The sequence below is a fragment of the Durio zibethinus genome, chromosome 3 (genome assembly GCF_047325235.1).
Source record: "Durio zibethinus cultivar Kanyao isolate XHJ-2024 chromosome 3, ASM4732523v1, whole genome shotgun sequence".
Taxonomy (NCBI): Eukaryota; Viridiplantae; Streptophyta; class Magnoliopsida; order Malvales; family Malvaceae; genus Durio; species Durio zibethinus.
The window spans coordinates 8,355,085-8,381,644 of record NC_143164.1 but is presented as its reverse complement, the minus strand read 5'-3'; the positions used below and the strand labels follow the sequence as shown (position 1 = coordinate 8,381,644).

Genomic DNA, 26,560 nt, shown 5'->3' with positions numbered 1-26,560 from the left:
GGAAAGAATGAATGGAAAAAATTTTTTTTGCTCTTTTATATAAATCGTCAGAACCAAAACGACGTCGTTTCATTAAAGGCCCAAAATGATGCCGTTTAGGTCAAAAAGGATCCACGCGTCAACCTGCGACCCTACCCGAGATCCGCGCACTCGACTCGACGACCTGCTTCTTCATCAGCCTCTGATCGATCTGACTGGATCGAAACTGAACCATCCAGACCGAATCGAACTGGTACTGAACCGTCTAGACCCAGCCGAACCGTCAGACCGAACCACCAAACCGAACCGCACGTTGACCGGACCATTGACTGGTCCAGTTCAGGTAAAAAAAAGTTTTTTTTTCAATTTTTCTTGTTTTTTATATGTTATTTTCTTAATATTTATGTATATTAAAATAATTATATTTGTTAGATTAAGTGATGAAATATGTGGTTAAATTTTTTATAATTTTGTTAATTTTTAAAATAAACTTTAAAAACAAAATAATATATATAAAAATAAATTTAATAATAATACTAAACTAATAAAAAATGTAAGAAAAAAATTTTTTTATCCGACGATGAGATTCAAAGATATTTCGAGTAGTGATGCCTACGAAATCTCTAGGTGAGAAGATTTTTTGTAAAATATTACATGTGTATTGAAATATTTATAGAAAATCTTCAATCTAATAAAAATTTCATTTTTCTTCAAATTTTTAAATAAAAATTTCTTTTTTAAAAATAATAAATAAAAATTGATTAATATATTAAAATAAGTAATAAAAATGAGAAGGAAAAAAATTTAATCCAATGATGGGATTCTAAAAGTATTTCGAGTAGAGATGCTTTAAGAAATCTCTAGGTGAGAAGATTTTTTATAAAATATTACCAGCGTATTGGAATATTTATAGAAAATTTTTAATATAATTAAATTCCTTTTTCTTCAAAATTTCAATAAGAATATTAATAAAATAATTAATAAAATTTCTAACAAAGGAGAGTAAAATGTGTGCATAAACATGGAAACATTTTGCATTGCATGCATGACATTTTTTACGAAAAGTAAATTTGAGCCTCCAAGGATGAGATTCTAAGGTATTCCGAGAAGCGATGCCTAAGAAATCTCTAGGTGAGAAAAAGTTCTTCTAATGTTACCAACGTACTGAAATATTTTAAGAATTATTTCAATAAAAAAGGTTTTAATTTATTTTTCTCGAGAATAAATTTTTTTTGTCTAATAAATAAAAAATCAAGGAAATTATTTTTTTCGAACATCGAAAATTGGACTATTTTTATCAAAATCCAAGAATAACACATTGTTAATTGGTACTGTTTTTAACGGACGTTGTGGGGGTGCTAATCCTTTCTCACACGTAATCAACTCCTAAACCCAAACTGTTTCGCAGACTGAAAAATTATCTTTTTTAATAAATTTTAATTAATTTTAAAAATTTATTAAAAGGATATGTTTTAATAGGTGGCCAATCACACCTAGCCAAAAAAGATTGGTGGCGACTCCATTTTTTTTATTTCGTTTCTAAATTCGTCAGGCGGATACAAAACTGTTATGACAGCTTGGTGACTCTGTTGGGGATGCCTTTTATTTTCGAGAGTCAGGCCAAAATTAACTACTTGTTATCCTCAAATTTTGATTTAAACAGTCTTAATCAATTTCTTAAATTTTTATTTTTCATTTTTAGTAAAAAAGGTAAAAAAAAAAACAAAACAAAATAAATCAAAAATAAAAAGCAAAAAAAACTCACACACATTTCTTTTACTATGCCTCTTATGTTTTATTTTTTTGTATATATTGCTATCAATAAATTAAGATATATTTGCACACAATGGCACGATGCATCTCATACATGAGCTCTATACCCGGGGTCTGTCCTTTATAAGAGGAAGTAAAGTACCTATGCTCTCATGAGGTGATAACCTCCTTAATGGCAAGCGAAATACTTTCACTCGAATTAAACTCTTTCCGTTCGTAGCCTGTAATGGGTGAGGATCGGGGTGCCTTACTAGTCCAACATAGACGACAGTGAGGAACAATTTGAGAACCTTTAGACCCTGTCAATCTAAACCCAACATATAATAAGCCTAAGAAACCAACCTTATGTAGAGCCTTGTCCATCCTCTTGTAGGAAATACCTAAGAATAAAAGTTGTGTATAATACGAAACAAAACAAACAAACAAATCTAGAACAAAAAAACTAAACTAAAAAAAATAAAAAAATATTTTTTTTCTTAAACCACATCCTCACACTAACTCAATTTTGTTTCATTTTCTTTTTCTTTTTGCATTAATCATATCATACAGTTTTGCATCGAGATATTTGCTCTAGGACATATTTCTCCCAAGAAGTTTTCATGGATCTCATAGAACTACAAATTTACTCATCTTCAGTCAATGTGCCATGTGAGTCGTATAATGAAGTACATGTTTGGTTGAAAGTCATGCTCGCAAAAGAGAGAAAAAAGCACTTCAAAGTATTGAATGAAAAAGAATCACTTCACCAGATGATCCAATGGTTAGAGATACAACTACAAGACCACAAGAGCCATATTTCAGCAATGATAGATGAGTGACATAGAAGGAAAAAAGATTGGATTTTCACATGTGATTCAGAAAGAGATGCTCACATGAGATAAAAGGCAAAAAGCTTAGGGAGACAACAATACGTAAAGCACTTGACTAATCAAGTTTGCAAGGGAATGAAGAAAGCATGGGAGATGGTTGAAAAGCTAAAAGCATTAAGAAGAGAAGTCAATCCCATAGGAGAATATGGACAGTGCCTAGTGAACTTTCTAGATAAGACAAAAAACTATTATGAACAAGTCAAATGCTTCTATGGATATAACTTTAGGATGGTAAATCCTATGTAATAAAAGTTGTATGGGATCAATAAAAATTTTTAATGCTGAAATTCTTCTAAAAGCAAATATCTCTCACTTGCATTCATACATCATATACATAATTTTTCATAAAATAAGTAAAAAATAAAATTTTAATTTTTTCTTTCTTTCTTCTTCAAAATAAAAACTTTGTGGTAATAAAGGTTCAAGAATAGCTCGCCTATAAAAAATTTTGACCCAATTTACTCGTCATTCATACAATACCAGGACACAGCCAAGAATCATAGAGCAAGAACAGGCCAGCCGATTTGAGAGAATTAAGAAAGCTCAAGAAGAGCTAAGAGGGGATCTCAGTACAATAATGGATATGCTTAAGAAACTTGACAAGAGAAAAGCAATGGAAGAAAATCTTAGCTTTCAAGAACAATCGTTAGATATGATAGATCCTATCTATCCTTCAGGGTTTGAGTCACAACTGAACCAACCTTCACAAGGAACTAGAGTACCAATTCTTACTCCCGCTGGATATCCTAATCCTTATCCAAGAATGACATCCACACTTGCTCCAAGATAATTTTAAAATTTTGTTAATCCCATTATGATGGAAAAACCACCTGAGTCAATCTTAGTTCCTTATTTGGATGATCCCAAAGAAAGAGAAAAGCTAAGGATGCAGACAATTGAAAAAGTAAAAGATACTAGTGCCAAGGAGAAAATGAAGTTATTGGAAAAAAAGCTTAGGGCTGTAGAGGGAATGAATTTTTATGGCTCCACAGATGCGACTGACCTTTGTTTAGTTCCAGATGTGATTATTCCGCCTAAATTCAAGGTCCCTGAATTTGAAAAATATGATGGCATAAAATGTCCAATGACCCATATCACCATGTATTGTCGAAAGATGGTAGCATATGCTCACAATGAGAAGTTGTTAATATACATATTTCAAGATAGTCTTACGAGTTCTGTAGCTAGATGGTATGTCTAATTAAATAGGACTCGTGTTTATTTTTGGCAAGAGCTTACAAAGGCATTTCTTACACAATATCGACATGTCACGGATCTGATTTCAGACGGTCTATCTCTACAAAGTATGAAAAAAAAGTAACTGAAAACTTTAAGGAGTATGCACAAAGATGAAGAGACGTGGTTGCACAAGTTCAACCTCCTCTCACTGAGAAAGAAATAACTATATTATTTGCGAACACCTTGAAAGCACCATATTATGAGGGATTGATAGGCAATGCAACCAAGAACTTTATAGATATGATGATATCAGGTGAGATCATTGAAAATATCATAAAGAATGATAAGCTTGATGCAGGAGAGACAAGTGAAGCAAAAAAAAAAAGTGAAGCTCTTAAAAAGAAAGAGAATGAAGCCCAAGTAGTAAACTATATAGGGTAACAGTTCAAAAGTTTCACACCCTACTCTGTACCAGTCTACCAAACCCATTACCTTTCCATAAATAATGTTACATCCATTCTTCATCCATATCAACCATACCAACCACTACAACAACCAGCTTATCCACCTCGTTTTCAGCCATCCTTTCAGACACCCACCTACAATCATCCTGCTGCACCTATTAGACCAAGATGAAGACCTAGCCCTAATAGTTATTTGAGAGCCTCGAGAAATACCCAAGAAAAAATTACTTTCGATCCCATTCTCATGATATACACAGATTTGTATCTTCGACTTATTGATAAACATCTACTTGCTCCTGTTATCATTAAACCTTTGAAACCTTCGTTTCTCAAATGGTATGACCTCAATGCACATTGTGATTATCATTATGGGGATTCAGGTCATTCCACTAAAAATTATACTGCTTTGAAGCGTAAAGTGCAAAGGTTAATCAATGAAAGAGTGTTAAATTTTAATACCAACCAACAAGGGACTCCAAATGTTAATGGAAACCCTCTACCAAATCATACCAAACCATCAATAAATGCCTTAATTAATGGGCAGATAAACCACATGAAGAAAAAAATAAATAAAGTTAAGACTCCGATGGCTAGGGTGTTCGAAGTCTTAGTCAAAGCTAACATGTTGAAGCTAATAGAACCTCAAAATTACTTTAAAGCAATTAGCTCAACTGAAAGCTGCAATTATCACAGAAGTGTTCTGGGGCATTCTATCAAAAATTATCATCAATTTCGTCAAGAGGTGCAAAAATTGATGGATGAGGGTCGAACAAAGTTTTACTAAGAAAGAGAAGAGTTAGTGAAAGTTGAAGTGTCTACCATTGATTCAAAGAATAAGTTTATGCATAGACCAGTAACTATCTATTATGATGAGAAGCTAACATCGAAGCTAGAAAAGCCTATCTCCCGACCTATGGTGGCAATTAAAGTTCCTGGCCCTTTTTTATATCAAGATGATAAAGTAGTACCTTAAAAGTATGATTATAATGTCGTAGTCAACCCAGATACTGTCAACATAACGGGTGTAAGAGGTATAACTCGAAGTGAGAGGTGTTATACCCCAAAGGCTCTAGAAAAAGCTAAAAAAGAAAAAGCCAAGGTAGAAGAAGAAAATGAAAGTCAGAGTGGTCTTGACGTAACCTCAGAAAAAGAATGCCATAAGCTAGTATCTGAGAGTGAAGTAGGTGAATTTTTAAAGTTAATAAAACATAACGAGTATAGCATAGTAGAACAGCTTAACAAGATGTCAGCTAGAATTTCGTTATTGTCATTATTGCTCAGTTCAGAGTCACACCGTAATACTTTGTTGAAGGTGTTAAATCAAACATATGTGTCTCACAATGCTTCTGTTGAATATGTGGAACAGCTTGTTGGTACTCTGATGATTTCAAACTATATCTCTTTCAATGATGAAGAGATTCTTTCTGAAGATAGAAGAAGTACTAAGGCTCTTCACATTACTGTGAAATGTAAAAGTCATATAATGGCTAAGATTTTGATTGATAATGGCTTATCCATTAATGTTATGCCTGTGACTACTTTGACAAAACTTTCTGTTGATGGATCTTATATGAAACCTAGTCATATGATAGTGAGAGCCTTTGATGAAACCAGAAGAGAGATGTTAGAAGATATAGAAGTGCCATTACAGATTGGCCCATGCATTTTCAACTTAAAATTTTAAGTTATGGACATCTCTCATTCATACAGTTATTTATTGGGTAAATCGTTGATCCATATGGTAGGTGTTGTTCCATCCTCATTACATCATAAAGTTAAATTCATTGTTGAAGGGAAGCTAACATGTGTGACAGAAAAAGAAGATTTATTAGAAACTCAATCGATAAATACTCCTTATGTGAAATCGACAAATGAAGCTCTAGAATGCTCTTATAGATCTTTTGAGATTACTAATGCAACATATATAGTTGAAATATCTAAATTGTATTCGTCACACTTGTCTACGACAACTAAAATGGTAGTCAAACAGCTTACCAAGATGGGATGGCGACCTGAAGTCGGACTTGGAAAGAACCTACAAGGAATCACGAAGCCATCGATGATATATGAAAAGAGAGATAGATTTGACTTGGGATATAAGTTAACAAGAGGGGACAGAATAAGAATGGTGAATGAGAAAAAAGATAAGAGGATAGCTAATCTTAGGGGATATGAGCCGGAGTCAGAACCCATAATCATTCCATACCTCTATGATTCTTTTCACTCGGGAGGATACATTTATCCAGATTTATCGAGAGCCCCAAGTGTAAGATTTGTGAAAAAATTTTCAAAGTTGGCCATTCAAATGATTGATGATGAAGAAAAGAAGAGTCAAAATAAAGAGCTGTTCGTGTACCCTTGTCCTTCAGATTTTGAGCTAAATAATTAGAAAGTTACAAAGCTGCCTGTTGTTTTTAAAACTTTGGAAAAGTAATGTACTGTGAACTTTAAATCCCTAACTACTTTCTATGAGTATTAGAAGATTTTTTATGATGTGTTTATGTTTGTCGTTCTAATAAAAGACTTAGAAGATGCATCCACATTTCTTCTATTATTTTTATCTTCATTTTACCTTTCATTCTTTTCTTTCCTACATTTTTTTACCATTCTATTTTTGTGTGCCAATATTCTCTTCATCTTACCCTTTGCAGGGTCCCAAACAACGAACATGAAGATAATCATGGTAATAATCTCAGATTTGATTTTGAAAACTTAATTCATGTTGATGAACTTAATAATAAGAAAGATTCAGATAACTACACACTGCCTCTTGATTTGTTAAAATTAATAGAACATAAAGATAAGCCAATTGAACCCCATCAAAAAATTATCGAATTAGTGAATTTGAGAGATGGTGAAAATAGAAAAGAGGTTAAAGTTGGTATATCTCTTTTACCAGTTAAAAGACAGAAGCTAGAAGAGTTACTCTGAGAATATGTAGATGTGTTTGCTTGGACTTACCAAGATATGCCAGGACTCAGCATTGATATTGTAGAGCACAAGTTACCTTTAAAATCAGGATGTAAGTCGATGCAGCAAAAGCTAAGGCGCATAAAACCAGAGATGCTGCTAAAAATTAAAGAGGAAATGAAAAAACAATTCGATGCTGAATTTTTGAAAGTGGTAAAATATCATGAATTGGTAGCTAACATAGTGCCAGTTCCTATGAATGATGAAAAAGTGAGAATGTGTGTCGATTATCAAGATTTGAATAGACCAAGCCCCAAGGATAACTTTTTTTTACCTCACATCGATATTCTAGTGGATAATACTGCTAGGTATTCCATATTCTCTTTTATGGATGGTTTCTCAGGCTATAATCAGATCAAGATGGCTAAAGATGATATAAAAAAAACTACATTTATGACCATGTGAAGAACATTCTGTTACAAAGTCATACTTTTTGGGTTAAAAATGTTGGTGCCACCTATCAAAAAGTAAGGGTGACTCTCTTTCACGATATGATGTATAAAAAAATAGAGGTATATGTGGATGATATGATTGTAAAATCTCATGAAAGAGAAGATCATATAGTCAATCTCAAAAAACTGTTTAACAGGTTGAAAAGATTTCAACTAAAGTTGAATCCTGCTAAATGTACATTTCGTGTCAAGTCAGGAAAACTATTGGACTTTGTGATCAGTGAAAGAGGAATCGAAGTGGACTCGGATAAGATACAAGCCATCCAAAACTTATCTCCTCCTCGTACCTCAAAAGAAGTGCGAGGTTTCCTAGGGAGATTGAACTATATTGCTCGTTTCATCTCTCAACTCACTTATAAGTGCGATCCTATTTTCAAGCTTCTCAAAAAACATGATCCAGGAGAATGGAATGATGAATGCCAAGAAGCTTTTGATAAAATCAAAGAATACTTGTCAAATCCACCTGTGTTGGTGCCTCCAATCCTGAAAAAACTTTTGATCTTGTACTTAACAGTGCATGAAAATTCTATGAGATGTGTGCTGGGGCAAAGAGATGAAACTGACAGGAAAGAACGAGCAATATACTACTTGAGCAAAAAATTTACTGATTATGAGTCAAAGTATTCACCATTAGAGAAGATATATTATGCATTACTGTAGACAACTCGAAGGCTTAGACAATATATGCTTTATCACACTACTTCGAAAAGCCCTCATTGACAGGAAGAATAGCACGGTGGTAAGTTATGCTTTCAGAATATGATATCATTTATGTGACTCAAAAAGCTATAAAAAGAAGTGTCGTAGCCAAGTTCCTTGCTGATCGTGCTGTCAAAAATTATGAACCAATGAACTTAGAGTTCCCTGATGAAGATGTGATGGCCATTGAAAAAAATGAACCTGTTGAAGAGTTTTGGAAGATGTATTTTGATGGAGCTACTAATGCTTTGGGTCATGGTATTGGGGTAATTTTAATATTTTCTGATGGGCACTATTATCCCATTACAGCCAAGTTAAATTGTAATTGCGTAAATAATGTGGCTGAATATGAGGCCTGTGTTATGGGTCTGCAAGCAGCAATTGAAAAAAAAATCAAAGTATTAGATGTGTTTAGAGATTCAGCTCTAGTCATCTATCAATTACGAGGAGAATGAGAAATCATAAATTCTAAGTTGATACAGTACCATAAGTACATTTTTCAGTTGGTTAAACAATTCAAAGAAATTCAATTCGAGCATTTGCCTAAAGAGGAAAACCAAATTGTTGATGCACTGGCTATTCTAGCTGCAATGATTAAAATAGATGCAAATACTGAAATCTAACCCATCAACCTGGATGTGAAAGATGAACCAGCACATTATTCAGGTGTTGAAAAAAAGTTGATGGGAAACCATGGTATCATGACATCATACAATACATTAAAAGCCAGTAATACCCAGAACATGTAACAGAAAATGATAAGAGAACTATCAGAAGGTTGGCTATGAGTTTCTTCATTGATGGAGATATCCTTTACAAAAGAGGTCGAGATCAAGTGTTCTTAAGATGTGTAAATGCAGCTGAAACAAAGAAAATTATTGAAGAAATGTATGATGGAGTTTGTGGGGCACATGTAAATGGTCATATGATGACTAGACAAATTATGAGGGTTGGATACTATTGGTTGACAATGAAGAGTGACTATATTGATTATGCCAGAAAATGCCATAAATGTCAGATCTATGCTGACAAGATCCACACTCCTCCAACAGTATTGCATGTTTTGGCTCTTTCATGACCATTCTCTATGTGAGGTATGGATGTCATCGGTCCCATCACTCCAAAAGCTTCAAATGGACATAGATTCATCTTTGTGATGATTGATTACTTTACAAAATGAGTAAAAATCGCATCATACGCTAGTATGACCCGATCTGTGATATGCAAATTCATAAAAAGAGAGATAATATACAGATATGAGCTTCCAGAGATAATTATTTCTGATAATACCAAAAATTTGAATAGCAAGATGATGAATGAAGTTTACACTCAGTTTAAGATTCATCACCGTAATTCGACACCATATCGTCCAAAGATAAATAGGGCAGTAGAAGCTGTAAATAAAAAATCAAAAGAATCCTGAAAAAAATGACTGATACTTATAAAGATTGGCATGAAAAGTTACCCTTTGCTTTGCATGCTTATAAAACATCAGTCCGAACATCTACCGGGGCCACTCTTTTTTTTTTGGTATATGGAATGAAAGTTGTGCTATCGATCGAAGTGAAAATTTTCTCGCTGAGAGTCCTGATGGAGGTAAAATTAAAGAAAGCAGAATGGGTTCGAAATCGCTATAAGCAGTTGAACCTTATTGAAGAGAAAAGACTTACAGCACTTTGTCACGGTCAATTATATCAAAAGAGAATGATGAGAGCACATGACAAGAAAATCCATTCTCGTTGCTTTAGAGAAGGAGATTTAATGCTAAAAAAGATCCTTCCAAATCAACATGATAATAAAAAAAAATGGACACCAAATTGGGAAGGCCCGTATGTGGTGAAAAAGGCTTTTTCTGGTGGGGCATTAATTTTGGCAGAGATGGATGAAAGTGATTTACCTGCTTCGATAAACTCAGATACTGTGAAGAAATATTTTGCTTGAAAAAAAGTAAAAAAATAAAAAAAAATAATGACTCATCTGAAGCTGAAAACCTGAAAAAAGGTAGCTTGGATGCGAAGAAGAAACATCATTCCATAATACAAGGGCAAGTGCAGTTTGATGAACTCTGAAGGATCAAAGAAGTCATCTAATTTAGTTTTAGAAAAAAAGTCTGAGAATATTCTGTTCATGATTATCTTATGATCATCATTTGGGCACCTTTGTTTCAACTTAAATACTTTACCATGCACTTGTTACCATTTTAATAAAATATGCTATCATTCTTTTAGAAATAACACCTATCCATTCCTTTATTCTCATTTTTGTTCGCCATATGAATAGAAGAAATGTGTGATTGCATTTTATTGGTCTTGGGTTTAAAATGATGAAAAGAAAAACAAACATGAAAGATCTTAGCATTACTTTTTAAAAGTCGACAAAGGCAAATGAAAAAGGATGAGAAAAGTATAACAAGGCATTGATATTACAGACTTTTGAAGAAGAAAAATATTATGGTCAGATGTTAAGAACAGATTGGTCGAATAAGAATTCTGATAAAAGAAGCCAAAAATGAGAGATTTTGAGAACCTTTTTACTACAATGAATAATTTTGATTGCATTACATGCATTGCATTTAGAGCACTCAGTACATGTATCCATGGGTAGTTTTAATAAGGACAAAGACTTTTCATTTCCTGATCAAACAAAAGATTTCAAGAGAGAAAAATTTACTTGTTAAAAGATAAGAACTCAGTTTGAGAAAAGATGAAATTTTAAAGTTGTTAAGCCTCTGCTGAGAGGAGCTTCTCCAAGATGAAATTTTTAAAGTTGTTGAACCTCTGCTGAGAGGAGCTTTTTCAAGATAAAATTTTAAAGTTGTTGAGCCTCTGTTGAGAGGAGCCCTTTTCAAAATGGATTTTAAAATCGTTGAGCCTCTGCTGAGAGGAGCCCATTTTCAAGATGAGATTTTAAAGTCGTTGAGCCTCTGCTGATATGAGCCCTTTTCAAAATGGATTTTAAAGTTATTGAGCCTTTGTTGAGAGGAGCTTTTTCAGATGAGATTTTTAAAGTTGTTGATCCTCTGCTAAGAGGAGTCATTTCCAAGATGAGATTTTAAAGTCGTTGAGCCTCTGTTGAGAGGAGCTTTTTTCAAGATTTTAAAGTCGTTGAGCCTCTGCTGAGAGGAGTCTTTTTCAAGATTTTAAAATTGTTGAGCGAGCCTTTTTCAAGATTTTAAAGTTGTTGAACCTCTGTTGAGAGGAACCTTTTTCCAAATGAGATTTTAAAGTCGTTGAGCCTCTGCTGAGAAGAGCCTTTTTCAAGATTTTAAAATTGTTGAGCCTCTGCTGAGATGAGCTCTTTTCCAAATGAGATTTTAAAGTCGTTGAGCCTCTGCTGATAGGAGTCTTTTTCAAGATTTTAAAGTTGTTGAGCCTCTGCTGAAAGGGGCCCTTTTCCAAACGAGATTTCAAAGTTGTTGAGCTTCTGCTGAGAGGAACCTTTTTCAAGATAAAATTTTTAAAGTTGTTGAGCCTCTGCTAAGAGGAGTCTTTTTTAGATTTTAAATTCCCAAAAGTTGTTGAGCCTCAAGTGAGAGGAGCATTTTCGATTAAAAAAAATCGTTTGGATTTCGAACAAAATTGTTGTCTTTGTCTTTATCCTATTACTAATGATCAGTAATGTGCAAAGAAGGGTAGCTGTAGACATCAATTTATCTATAATAAATAAATAAATATATAATATAAGTATAAAATATGAAATATAATAAAAAATATGAAATAATATAAAAAAATGAAAAAGAAAAAATAGAACAGAATAGAAAAATCGAGGATGGCAGTGGTGCCATCCCCGACACCACTGCCACCACCCATGTCACCAGACCCTACACCACACTCTTCTGATCACTATACCCTACCCTCTACCCCTTTAATTACTCTTTCCGTTGACAAAACTGTCGGATATGGCCAAAACTAATAAAAGAGGCATGGAGCTCGTGCTTACACTCGTGTCGAGCCCCATGCCCTTCCCCCTAAACACACATAGCCTCCTAGCGAAGCCAAAAAAGAGGAGAAAAAAAAAAAGAGACGTTGTAAAAAAAATGAAAAAAAAAACATAAAAAATACATAGTCTTCCCGTAGGGAGGAACCCAGCGCCTAGAGCTTCCTGCACAAAGAAAAAAAAGTGGTTAGTTTCATAAAAAGAAAAAGAGTCAGAATACACAAAAAAATAACCTCACCAAAACTTTGAAAGCAGATCTAGGGAAGTGAAGACTCTTTTTGGTGAAAAAGAGGTCAGATATGTGTTCAAGGGCTCGAGAGGAGTTTGTGAGAGTTTTTTTTTAAATTTCCAACAACCGGCTATGGTGCCCGGAGATCATCGCCGGTGAAGACCACGACGGCCGTCACGACGGACGGCCACCGGCACTAGGTCAGGTTGAAAAAAAAACCAAAAGAAGAAGGATATTTTTTTTTCGAAGGAGGAAAGAATGAATGGAAAAATTTTTTTTTTGCTCTTTTATATAAATCATCAGAACCAAAACGACGTTGTTTCATTAAAGGCCCAAAATGACGCCGTTTAGGCCAAGGAGGATTCTCGCATCAACCCGCAACCCGACCCGACGACCCACTTCTCCATCAGCCTCTAATCGGTCTGACTGGACCTGAATCAAATCGCCTAGATCGAGTCAAATCGGTACTGAACTGCCCAAACCCAGCCGAACTGCCGGAACAAACCGTTGAGCCAAACCGCAGGTTGACTGGACCGTTGACCGATCTGGTTCAGGTAAAAAAAATTTTTTTTTTGAATTTTTCTTGTTTTTTATATGTTATTTTCTTAATATTTAAGCATATTAAAATAATTATATTTGTTAGATTAAGTGATGAAATATGTTGTTAAATTTTTTATAATTTTGTTAATTTTTAAAATAAACTTTAAAAACAAAATAATATATATAAAAATAAATTTAATAATAATACTAAACTAATAAAAAATGTAAGAAAAGGAAATTTTTATCCGACGATGAGATTTAAAGGTATTCCGAGTAGTGATGCCTACGAAATCTCTAGGTGAGAAGAATTTTTGTAAAATATTACCAATGTGTTGAAATATTTATAGAAAATCTTCAATATAATAAAATTTTTATTTTTCTTCAAATTTTTAAATAAAAATTTCTTTTTTTAAAATAATAAATAAAAATTGATTAATATATTAAAAATAAGTAATAAAAATGAGAAGAAAAGAAATTTAATCCAATGATGAGATTCTAAAAGTATTCCGAGTAGAGATACTTTAAGAAATTTCTAGGTGAGAAGATTTTTTATAAAATATTACTACCGTATTGAAATATTTATAGAAAATCTTCAATATAATTAAATTTCTTTTTTTTCAAAATTTCAATATGAATATTAATAAAATAATTAATAAAATTTTTAACAAATGAGAGTAAAATGTGTGCATAAACATGGTAATATTTTGCATTACATGCATGACATTTTTTACGAAAAGTAAATTTGAGCCTCCGAGGATGAGATTCTAAGGTATTCCGAGAAGCGATGCCTAAGAAATCTCTATGTGAGAAAAAGTTCTTTTAATGTTACCAACGTATTGAAATATTTTAAGAATTATTTCAATAAAAAAGATTTTAATTTATTTTTCTCGAGAATAATTTTTTTTTCTAATAAATAAAAAATCAAGGAAATTATTTTTTTCGAACACCGAAAATTGGATTATTTTTATCAAAATCCAATGATAACACATTGTTAATTGGTACCATTTTTAACGGGCGTTATGAGGGTGCTAATCATTTTTCACACGTAACCGACTCCTAAACCCAGACTGTTTCACAGATTGAAAAATTATCTTTTTTAATAAATTTTAATTAATTTTAAAACTTTATTAAAATGATATGTTTTAATAGGTGGCTAATTACACCTAATCAAAAAAGATTAGTGGCGACTCTATTTTTTTTATTTCGTTTTCAAATTCGTCGGACGAACACAAAACCGTTACAACAATGTCAAATTGTGAATTTTGTGAAAATGGGACTTAATATTAATTTTAAAAAATAAAAAATTTTGTATTTTCCGATATTTTAAATTTTAATTCAATGAACGGAATTTGTTGTTATTGACAAAGTGACAGAGGGTGAGTATAAACTATAAAAGCATAAATTATACTTATCAAAATTTTATATAAAATTCATATTTACAAATAGAAAATTTTTATATAATTTTTTATTATAATTAAATAATATTATAAAATTTTAATAAAAAATTATAAACAAAATGCTCCCATATCTGACCCTATATATTTTAATTTTATTTTGGTTCATTTTTCGTCTCGTTCTCTCTCTCGCTCTGATGATAATTTTTGTTGTTTTGTTGCCCCAAGGATGCAAAGCCGGTCGCTAAAAGGACTGTGAGCAAAAGTGATCACTTAATTTTTAAAAAAATAATAATGTTACGCTTTGCGAAAAAAAATAGCCAACATTTGAATTATCCAATTTCATATATCTAATTTCTGGCAAGTTGAACTTACAGTGAGTCTTATGCCAACTTGTTTTAACGGCACTCGCTCGCATTAGTTGCCGGATTCTGGGTTTTTGGTTTTAGAGGCCGCCAGATTTTGGAGTTGCAAGGATAAAAGAGGGAGCAATAGTTAGAGAGAGGTGTATGACAATTTAAGAAAAAAAATATTTGGATATTATCACGTCTCGCGTCAATAAATTTTTTATAAAAAATATAATATATTAAAATATTAAATTTTAAAAATTAAAAATTTTTAATTTATATTAATTACAAAAATTAATTAAATTAAATTTTATATTCATGCTTTAATAAGTTAACATCAAAGGCATTAACAACTAAGAAACAAATTTTCTTAAGGATCAAATTTCAAAGATTTATTTTTTAATTATTCTATAATTTAGTACTTTCTTTTTCCTTTTTTAATTCTTAATGGGGTGTGGCATCAGTAAACTTTTTTTTTTAGAAAATGTGGCATTAGCAAAATTAAATGGGTAGAGGATAAAAAAAAAAAAAAAAGAGATGCGGAAAAGAGCGGAACATTAAAACATAGGCACATTTTGAAATTCTTGTAATGAACTTCAATAAGTGCATGGAGAGTGGCGGTGCCAAGGAAACGTGGATCGCGAGTTTACAGGGCATTTGAAATATATCGATTAATAGTAATTAAATAAATTGTCGGCATGATGTTTTTGTTTTTTTTTTTTTTTTAATTATTGAAATTATTGCGTTCGAAATAATTGAATTTGAAAAGAAAGCAATCAGAAGAGGTATTTTATGTTGTCAAAATTTAAAATTTAATTTTTATCATAATTTATATAAATTAGTTTTTGTATTATTTTAATTAGATAATTTTAATTTAATTATTAATTTTATTAAATTTTCACTATTAAAAATATTAATGTGTTTATTAATTTGATGATATAAGTATTGATTTTATTGACATGATATTAATTTTAATAACGTATCAATTTAAATAAATAAAATCAATTATTAAATTATATAAATAATTGTTATATTCACATATACGATTTTTTTTCTTTAAATTAAAGTATTTTTATGGATTTAATTTAAATAAAAGTTGTAATATTTCAAGAAAAGCAAATGTTTATTAAAGGTATGTCTACTCTAAGTTCATTTAATTTTTTTTTTTTTTTTTTTAGGTATAAGAGGATTTTTTATTACATAAAAAGAATTAAATGTTATTTAGTGGAGTTCAATATTTAAATTTTATTTTTTTATTTTAAATGAAATTTATTAGAGTAATCAAATTTGATGTGCTTAATATATTTTAAAAATTTTATAATGACAAAATAAAACTCAGTGATCTATTTACAAATTAAGTAAAAATTAAAATTATATGAGTTTAATTAATTGATGTGATTGAAAACATAGCAATACTTCCTAATTTTCAGGTGTTATTACTTGTTCCTATTTTTCTTGAACAATAAAGCCATAAAAAAACAAGTACTCGAAGACATCGTTGATGATGTGCCCATGGTAGATATATAAGAAAATTTAAGCTGCAAAAAGAAATGAAATAAGATCAAGAAAAAGCAAAGAAGTACGTTCCAAAGTCCAAGCTTCACAATTTGCAAGCATTTATTTTTAAACAAAACAGGGATAAAAGGTTCTTCCCATGGTTGGTATGCAAAAGCATGCATTATTCTATACAGTTCCAAGTTTCTGTTATAGCCATTTATGGACATGTTTCTTTCCCTTTCTTCAAGCCAAGAACTTTTCCAGTAAGTTTCCAAAGAAAAAGCTTGTTTTGGCCCATCCACTAGCCTCAGCCTCTGGTTGCTTGGCACTGGCTGGATCCTTCTTGACATTAAGCATCATTGTGTGTCCGATTTCTTTGCGAAGTGCTTCGATTGTCTTTGTATCTACTGGATTCCCATAAGCATCTCTCACATAGAAAACATTCACTGCCTGCTCCCCAACTGTTGACACTCCTGCTCTTCTAACTGACAGTCCATTCTCTCGGAGAATCCTCGTTACTTCGGACAACAAACCAACTCTATCCTTTGCACAAAGCTCCAGACTTAAACCCTGCATTTGTTGAATGCTATCTTAAATGACAGGACAGTAGATGTTTCTCAATAGAAATAGAATACTTTTTGTTTTTTCCTAAAGACTTGTCAATGGAAAAGGAAGACAGGAAGAAAAAGAAAAAACAATAGTAAATAAAAGGAGGGTTGTTTCCCTAAATTTACTGATCACCATGCTATGCTTGTTGAATTTTGAAGGCAAACAAAAAAAATTGAAGTTCATATAAGCTGACTTTGTCAACCACTGCTAAATTTGTAAACAAACTGTCAAGGCATACAAATTGTCAGTATCATTAAAAGGAGGATAGGAACTAAGCATTAAGATGTGTTTGGTGTATAAGACTATGATAGGATAGGATAAGATTATATTATAATTAGTATTAGATTAAATAATATTATACTATCTTGTTTTTTATATATGCAAGGATTATGATAGAATAAGTTATTTATTGGTCAAAATTATCCTTTCTCAAAGTTTATACAATTTAAATTGTTTATGTAATGTTTAAGAGTATAATAGGACATTTAAGTTCAATCTAACAGATTAAAAAAAATCCTCTCCACTTTGAAAGGATTTGAATCATCCCATGTCAAGAAGATGATTAATCCTCTATACAATCCTATCCCTTTCTTTAGATACAAACCAAATATGGTATAGGATGATTATCATCCTATCCTATCAATAATCCCATGCATCAAACATGACTTTAGTTTACTAAATGGAAGATTTTACTGGTTACACAGTTTAATGGAATTTGGTTTTCCATGCACCTTTGCTACATCAATTTGCCAACTTTTTCAGATTAATTTTTAATTGGCTAAAGGTTTTCTCAGTCCTGCATTGAACTCGCCTTTTGCTTGTCCTGATCAGTTGCTTTGCTGTAGTTTGCTTACTGTTCAAACACATTATTTTGGTGTTCTATGTAGCTCAGCCACTTTTAATTGGTGTAAGATCCAAGCAGAAGTTAACCACTTGAATTCCAAGTAAAAAATTTTGTTATCCTCAAAGAATGAGTGGATCACGTTTTTCTCCTTATTTTACTAAATGAAAAGAAAGTGTCTTATACTCTTTCTCATGGGAAAGAGTTACAGAGCAGCATATATGCAATCATCAATAGCAAAGAACAGTAGTTCCAGGAATTTATATTGAATTCTGACTATAAACCTTAAGATGTCATGACCCTATTTTTCAATGTTCTTTTATCAAGTGATAAGAGACAGCTCCGGTCTCCAAAGTGGATTAGGGATGAAACTTACACTAACCAAAACAATATACTCTTTTACAAGAAATAACGGCTTTGTTTTCTAAGTAAATCATATCCTTCTGCATGAAATTTCTGAGCACTAAAAAAAACAGTTTAGACACTGCATTAGAGGAACATCAACAGCTATTTAACAGTTCAGATTAAAAGTTATGAGAATTTAGTGCAGCAGAATCATCTAGAAACACAATTTTTAGCCAAAAAACAAGAACACGCTTTCTATTTATGAAAAAAAAATTAATGGCTTAACATCAATAAAACATTTCAGTTAGACATACTACTCACCTCACTTACTCTTCTATGAATTGCAGCTTCTAGACATTTAATTACCCTTTCTTTCTCTCCTTCAGTATCAAGCGTGCAGCCATCCATGTGGCGAATAAAATATTCCTACAATTTGAATGCAATTAAGAAAATTTAAGCACATGTAATCAATCCAATACATTTTTTGAGTTAACAGAGTGATCAAAGAATGGATATCATTATCAAAAGTCTGCAATAAATGACTAAGCCATGAAAACTTAATTGGTATCAGTTTTTAATGTCATGTCAAGCTGTTTACTTGATCGAGTGCTTTTGCACTGTCCCAAAGAAAAACTAATAGTCCATTACAGTTACCTATCACCCTTCCCCGCTTTTCCCAAAGGTCATTATCAAATTGATGCTTATCAAATGTATATAACTGATTGATAAGACCACAGATCGTAGAAAAATGGAATTAAGTATTCGCATCTTCACTCATAAATATGATGTATATTAGTGACAAATTTGGCCATATACACTATTTTTGCATGTAATTTGGTTTCCAAGTCCATAAGCAAGCAAAATGGATCTTTTTATTTTTGGTAATTTGGGCATACTTAACTAGCAAAGTTTGCAAAATGATATTCCAGCGGAAGTACTTCTGGTCCTCTTTGAAAGGCTATGACAAGTGATGCGCGTACCTGTGAAGCATAGGGACCATTGGAAGAGATGGTGGCATGAAAAACCACATATTGCATGTCTGTGAGTGTGCAGACAATGTCAAACATGAGCTTAGCTCGATCTTTGCACCGGACACTAACCACCGAGTACCCCTTCTCCTCACAACGCTCGACTGTGATCTTTGGTTTGAAGGATGGAGGATAGTCAACCTCAGTTGTCACTCCACCACCTTCATAATCCCTGTCAGCAAACAGCATTTGATGAAGCCGCCGATCAATATGTGTGAATCCCATGGAGAAGCTCGTACGAGCCACTTTGTCATCCTCCTCACAACCACGCATGATGTGCTTAAGCTGCTCCTCCATAATAGACAGTCTGTTTGGATCATCCACAGCACGACTTGTGGTATCATCATTGACATAGAGCACACACGCTATTCGTCTATTATGTGTCCACACTTCAGCAACAGCAACATTAAAGTGAAGGTTGGCGAGGACAGCAGAGATCTCTGATAAGAGACCAGGCCTGTCCCTTCCAATGAGTTCAATTGCGGTGTGATTACCAACAGAGTGCACCCCAACACGTTTTCCAGCGCAGTTTTTCATCCCATCTGTGGTGTGGCCCTTAGGTCCTAGAACCTATAGAAAGAAAAAGCAAATAAGACGTAATAGAAGTATAAAAGAAAGTGCACTCAATATGACAGATGGAAAATAATGGCAGGCCAGGATTGCTGAGACTTTATGGATGCATGACTTGGCAGTAGGCCTCACGAAGAGGGGAAAGAGAGGGAGAAATTCATCATTTTAGAAGTAGTACAATTTAGCAAAAGTTTGTCTGTTGGTTCCATAATGCATTTGTATGATGGTGCCCAAATGGAGAATTCAAATTTAGTACATAAAAGAAGATAAGTTCCAGAAGAAAAGATAGGGCATACCCTCTCTATGTAATCAATGGTTTTTCCATCAGTAATCTTTTTCCCTTGCTGATCAGTGACGTGAAACACTGTTTGCAAAGAAAAAAAAATGTAAAATACTCACTTGGTATTAGGAAGAGAGAAGGGGAGGTGGGGGTGGGAAAGGGACAAGGGACAAGGGGAAGGGAGGGAGGTTATAGGATAGGAACATAATGCTATTGTCCTGCTATAACCATATAAATTGATGCTTATCCATAACTGATGTGTTTAGAAGTAAAAACAAGAATGGAATTATTTTGATCAAAGGACAAACCTTTCTTTTCTTTGTATTTTTATTTATTATATCTATTCTATCCATTGAATAAGTGATGATCCAATAATTCTTACTCAAAGAATCTTTGGACTTAGTTTGAAGGTTTTATTGAATCATCGCGGTTCTGGTATGAATCTGAAGTTTCAATTGATTCATAGGGTCTTAACAAGAGAATTCCTATTAAAAATAAAGAAAACAAGAATAAAGCCACATTCCAAGCACATTCTGCCTTTTGTTGAACAAGGACCTTTTCTGGGAAAATTGTTAGTGAGATTAATATAGAAAAAATGCTCTATAGAATAACATAAAACACCAATAAATTTTAGTATATTCATACCATCCATGAACCATCCGCCATCAGAGGAGATGTAAGCTTTGGTGATAATGAAGTCAAGGTCTGTTAGTATTTGCACAACTTCCAGCAATATTCCAGGTTTATTCACGCTGTCAATCTATGCAATTAATGAATTAGCTTTGGCACTAAAAATGTTTGATAGCACCATGGAAGTTCAAAAGACGGTGAGGCATAAATTTTATTCGTATCGAAATTTACCTTCACAACAGTACAGTCAGTGCAACTAGTGTTATCCACAGACACCCTGCCGGAAAAGGTATGAAAAACAAAGAGTTATAACTATAGGAAGACGTGAACTGCTAATACAATAATGGCCTGTCCTCTTGAATAAAAAACTCATACCGCTAGAAAACAGTTTGGTAGCATAAAATTGATCAAAATGCAGATTTTAACAAACTGTAAATCCAAGGAACTATATTGACTCAATCATCAAGGTTGTTAAATCTAGTTGCTTGTTCTGGAACAAAAATTGATAACATTTCTTAAATAAAGCATATAGAGAAAGAAACAGAACCTTGGAGGATTGATTCTGACACTCAGGTTCTCATACTCAGGATCAAAGTATGGCCAACAAACTTTAGCCATTTAAACCACAGCTTCACAATAAACCAGATGTGTTTCTCTTTCTGTGCCACAGCAGACATAGGCTCAGTCACCGGGTCATATACATTAATTATTTATGAAAAAAATCTATCCTGCCTGCTCTTCCAAACTAATATTCACTAAACATGTAGATACAAGATAGTATGATTAGTCTATCAGCTAGAAACCTATGAAAATATTCCATAACCCAAATTAACTCCCTAAAACTAAAAGTATTGCAAGCCATCCAACAATGATGGGGGTGAACATCATGCATGAATTAGCTGATATTTGGCAAGACGCATGGCAAACAACTAAACCAATGTTATGTGTGGACACTTCATATCAAACTAGAAGTTAGGTACAATTCAAATGTTTCCAAAATTTTGTTTAATATGAACAAATAAATTTGGAAAGCTTAACAAGTTCTATATCAAACAGCTAGCGTGTATTGTAGGTGCAATTAAAGGAGCTGCAAATTACAATCATAGACAATAACTCTAACCTTTGCCCAAGAGAGGGGGAGAACTACCGTTTCCGAAGAAGACAAGAAAGGGCTTTTTGATGATTTAGCTTTTAGTCAAGGTAGCCTAATGTGGCAATCCCTTATTGATCAAAATCAGGCTCACATTATGGCAGAAAATATCTGCAAATAAAGTGCAGGATAAATAAATAAATAAATCTAATACATATTTACACAAATCTAGCACTACTAACAATTCAAAATCTTTATAGTATCATCATAGGGGCCTCTATCTATGTATAGTTCAGGAAAGATTACTTTATGACAATGCATTTTTCCTCCATTTTTGGCGATATGCTATAATGAATAAACCTTTACAAATTAACCTTTTTGATTGAGAAGTTCAAAATAAAAGAGGCGCTTCATTCCATGGTTATCCTCTATTTTTTTATACATGCCAAAATCTCATCGGCAAAGAAGATAAAAAAAGAATTTAGTGCAAGCTATGCATCAAAGCACTTAATACAGAACAAAGCCAACTAAGATTAACTTAATACCTTAACTACTACATACTGTAGGGAGTTCTCATGCTGCCGCTCAATAATTTTAAGTCGATCCATCATAACATGGATTTGTAACAGTTATATCTGACCTTTAAACTTGAAGTATCAATAAGAAAACCTCCAAGATATGAAACTTGGAATAAATCACAGCAAGTGGGAATACTCCAGTACTAAATTGGCCTTATGGTAAGGTATGGTAAAAAAGGAAAAGGATTCAAAGCCCAGTTCTCATCATCCAACTCTTTAGAAACTAATAACATGGAGGAAAATAAAATATTTTTTCTTGTAAAGAAGCCAAGAAAGCATTCTTGTTAAATCTCAGCTTGAAGAAAAAAAGATACCCTTCAATTTTCATTTTTCCCTATCAAATGCATAGCCTTGATATGGTTGGTTTGTTGTCACAAAAGGTGTAAAAAAAAAAATTGGCCCCACAGCCATGAGGTTGTGTGATCACAAGTAATACTACCAAGGAAAAAGCAAAGAACAAAATAAGGCCAAAACGACTTTGAATTGACGTAGGGATTTGATTCTTAACATTTACTTTTTCCTTATCATCCGTATCAGAACAGTCCATCTACTGCAACAAATTAGCAGCACCACCGCCGTCTTATCCAACTTATGTTACCAGACCCATCAATTCTAAAAATTTATCACTCTTCACTCATCACTCATCACTCATCAGTATACCAGAATTTTTTTTTTTTCAACCAACAATCAAAGCTTGAAAACTAAGACTGCTGCATAATTCATCCTACAACATACCAAAGAGAAGCTGTTTCCTTTATAAGAGTTCTATCTCAAAAGGAAAGAAAGAAAGCCGCTGAATATTGAAGGAAACCTGCAAATTCTTAGAAGAAACACACAAAAACAAATAGTCATCAAACTTTCCATTGAAACAAAGAGAATGGTGTAGAATTTTCATTTAAAGGAAACATGAAAGAATAAATGGAAACTACAACTAAGAAAAAAAACCAGCAGAGAAAAAAGATGACTTAACCGGAAAACAGAGCAAATTTATCTGTATTCGTATATGGTAAGCCAAACACGAACTCCATGCAGAAAAACCGAAGGAAAGAAGATTACACGTGTCAGAAGAAACGTTCAAAGGCAAAAATGGGTAAGTTACCTGGGAAAGTGCCTTCAAAATTTCATACAGCTTTGCTTCTTCTTCAATTCTTCACATTCCCTCTTGTATGCAGAAGCAGAAAAAGAAAACCTAAGAGAAAGCTCTTTTTTCTTGTTTCCTTCTTTTCTGTGAATGAATGAATCTTTTAAAGAAGAGATACTAGTCGTTTATCTATGCTTTTCTACGTTGGAATTCCACTTTCAAAAATACATGCTTCGCTTTCTCTGTCCCCAAACAAATCGATTTTTTTTTTTTGTTGTGGGCAATGAAAGAGAGAGAGTGAGTGAGAGGATCACTTGAGAGTTGAGACAAAGATTGGGAGAGATGGAGTGGTGGTGGGATTTAAATATCGATTATTCAAATAAACAAAATGATTAAAAATTTCGTTAATTACTCAGGCATGACGCGGCGACCAAACACCTTGTTTTATTTTGGTGCAAGGACAAGTTTAAACCCACTCTCCTTTGTGCGCGTGACCGTGACATTACCCTTCTTACCTCCCTGCTTTTTATGTGGATGATTTTTTTTCTTTTTCCATTTTTAAAAATATTGAATCAGATCTTAAGAAAAAATTAAACTTTCAGCATCAAAATTCAAAACCAAATTAAAAATAAACTTTTATTATTATAATAATCATTTAATTGAAAAATCAAACCTTATACAATATAAACTTAATCTAAATTAAATTGGACATCTTTGTAAACGTTTGATCTAATATATAGATGAGTTTATTTATTATAAAAATAGAAGTCATGTGTTAGATTTTAAAAATTTTTAATGCGTGTGGAAAGTATATTTAAGTCTTTATGCAAATTATAAATAAAATATTTTTCAAAAAATTATAAAAAAATATAATATTTCACATTGTTTTTTATTTTGTTTATTTTTTACTGAATTTATTTATTTATATTATAATTAATAAAAAAATATTTTTATGTTATTTATTTTTATTTAAAACTTGTGATTTAATTAATTAGTTAACTATTTAATTTGTTATTTATTAAAAATATACAAAATACTATCAAATAATTTTTTTTAACATTTTACAACACTTTTATTTTAAGCTTTTTCAATTTAATTTTTTTTTATTTATCTTGTATATCCTTAAGGAAAGTGAGAATAGAAACCGATACGTGATTAATAAATTGTAAATAATTATAAAAAATTAAAATATTTGTTATAATATGATTAAGAATAGTTTTAAATTTATTTGAGTTTAATTTTATAAATGATTTTAAAAACGCATTCACTTATATCATACATTTAAAATTTTATTTTAAAATATTTTTATAAAAATAAAATTTTTGTGGGTTTATAAATGTTTAGAAAGAAAAAGGCGCGTGATTAATATTTAGTTAAGAAGGAGCGTGAAGTACTTATATGGGCAATGGGTCAGTGGGTCGTAGATACTGGCACTGTGCTGCACTGCCGGTGGCCATTTCTCCCCTTTTCCATATGAAATCACAGAAAAAGCCCCAAACATTTTCAGAATAACTAAAATACCCTTCCTGGCATTGACCTGGCCTGGCCATAAACTACAATTCTAGACAGGAAAAATTTGGGACCGTTGATAATGCCATCGGGTGCTGCTGCCAAAGAAGGTGATGATGATGGGATGGTAAGGGTGAACGTGGCTTGTCCAGAATGTCTAATACCATGGGGCATAATAAAAAAAAGAAAAAACTTTTGGAAGCATTCTTATTTCATGATTAAACAATGGTTTACACAAAAATGGGATGTAGGGCCCTTACTCGACTTGAAGTTCACACCATTAAAATTTGGCAAAATTCTCATCCTATTTAAAATCTCAAACACCAAGCTCATTTAGTTTATATGTACTCGGTTTCACTTTTTTTATCTATTTTTTTTATGTTTTAAAATTATATCTTATTTTTTTAACATTTAAAATTCTTATCTTTTTATATTTTAAAATTATTTTTTATGATTTTTTTAAAATTTTTATTTAAAAAAAAATAAAGGGCTTTTTCTTTTTTTTTTTTACTAATATATAGTGTGTAAAAAGGTATTATGGTAATCTCACTATTTTAGAAAAGATAGCCTTTAAAAAAAAAAAGAGAGTCATAATTTAAAAATAAAAAAAATTAAATCTTTGCATTTTAATTTTTACTACGTTATTATCTTATTGTCTAATTATTTATGAGATATTGATTTGATTGTCAAAATGTGCTTGAGATTATAATCTCCGACGTTCTCTAATTATTTTTTTGTACGTGCATTTCAATTGAGACAAACTCCAATCTCAACGATACTCACAAAAGTATTGGAACCGGTACATAAAGAAAGTGAATTTTAAGAATATTTTTCATTTGTCTAGCGAGCTCTAATTAATCAGATAATTTTGGGATAAACAATTGATTCATACAGTTTAGCATTTTGAAAAGGAAAAAGAGCTTTCGGTGGTTGAATTACAGTTAAATAAATGGAGGCAGCGCTACAGAAAAATGGATAAGCAATCAGAGGTGCAGGTGTGTGCAAATGAATCTCACTTTTCCAATTAATTAGAACCAAGAGAAACCGAATCCAATTCCGACCTGTAACTCATTTTAGAGCCTAAACGTCAATGGATTTTCACAATTTCATAGGTTTTCTAAAAGCATGCCTTTTTATCTTTGAGGAGGAATTGGGATCGCATGCCCCCTTTTTTTTTAAAAAAAAATTTGTTTTATCAGAATTTGATGTTTTTTGTTTGCTCGAAAAAGCCCACATTTGTTTAGTAGTTTGATTGAAATTAATTAATTAATTAGCTTTTGGGTTGGCATGATACCAGTCCTACAACATTTTTAATTAACTTTATTAATCCTTAATTAGTGGATGATTAGAGATAAATGATGCTGCAGAATCATCACAATCATGCTTTAATTTATGTCAAGTATCTCCATGTCTCTTTGGTTGAAACAAAGTCGTAATTGTGAAACTTTGATAAATCTTTAGTTGCCATTTCTCTTTAGATGGTCTAGATTTTGAAACAAGAAAATAAAACAGGAGAAAATATGTTTTTGCATGCATATGCATGATGGAGTTTATACCGAGGCAGGATTAATTAAAGGATAATTAAAATAGTATTTTAGAAAAGATTTTTACAATTCATATATTTTTGTGATCACCAAATTTAAGATGAGATAATACACTAATTATAATTTT

The 26,560-nt window shown here is 32.1% G+C and overlaps 1 protein-coding gene across 7 annotated transcripts; it reads right to left on the bottom strand.

The window, feature by feature from the left end:
- Window positions 1–16,411: 16,411 nt before the first annotated feature.
- ACR3 (ACT domain repeat 3) lies at window positions 16,412–23,715 on the bottom strand. Of its 7 annotated transcripts, none has more exons than XM_089758366.1 (10): window positions 23,399–23,715; window positions 22,267–23,119; window positions 21,752–21,892; window positions 21,179–21,290; window positions 20,863–20,908; window positions 20,647–20,761; window positions 20,018–20,085; window positions 19,104–19,721; window positions 18,445–18,549; window positions 16,412–16,898 (listed from the first exon to the last, which is right to left on the bottom strand). In XM_089758366.1, the coding sequence occupies exons 4-10, from the start codon at window positions 21,247–21,249 to the stop codon at window positions 16,572–16,574; spliced, it is 1,350 nt and encodes a 449-aa protein (XP_089614492.1). In that variant the 5' UTR covers window positions 21,250–21,290; window positions 21,752–21,892; window positions 22,267–23,119; window positions 23,399–23,715; the 3' UTR covers window positions 16,412–16,571. The 7 variants fall into 7 exon arrangements, with proteins under 7 accessions (XP_089614492.1, XP_022749132.1, XP_089614494.1 ...); XM_022893397.2 differs by having other exon boundaries at window positions 23,035–23,119; XM_089758368.1 differs by having other exon boundaries at window positions 18,454–18,549; window positions 23,035–23,119.
- Between the last annotated feature and the right edge of the window lie 2,845 nt (window positions 23,716–26,560).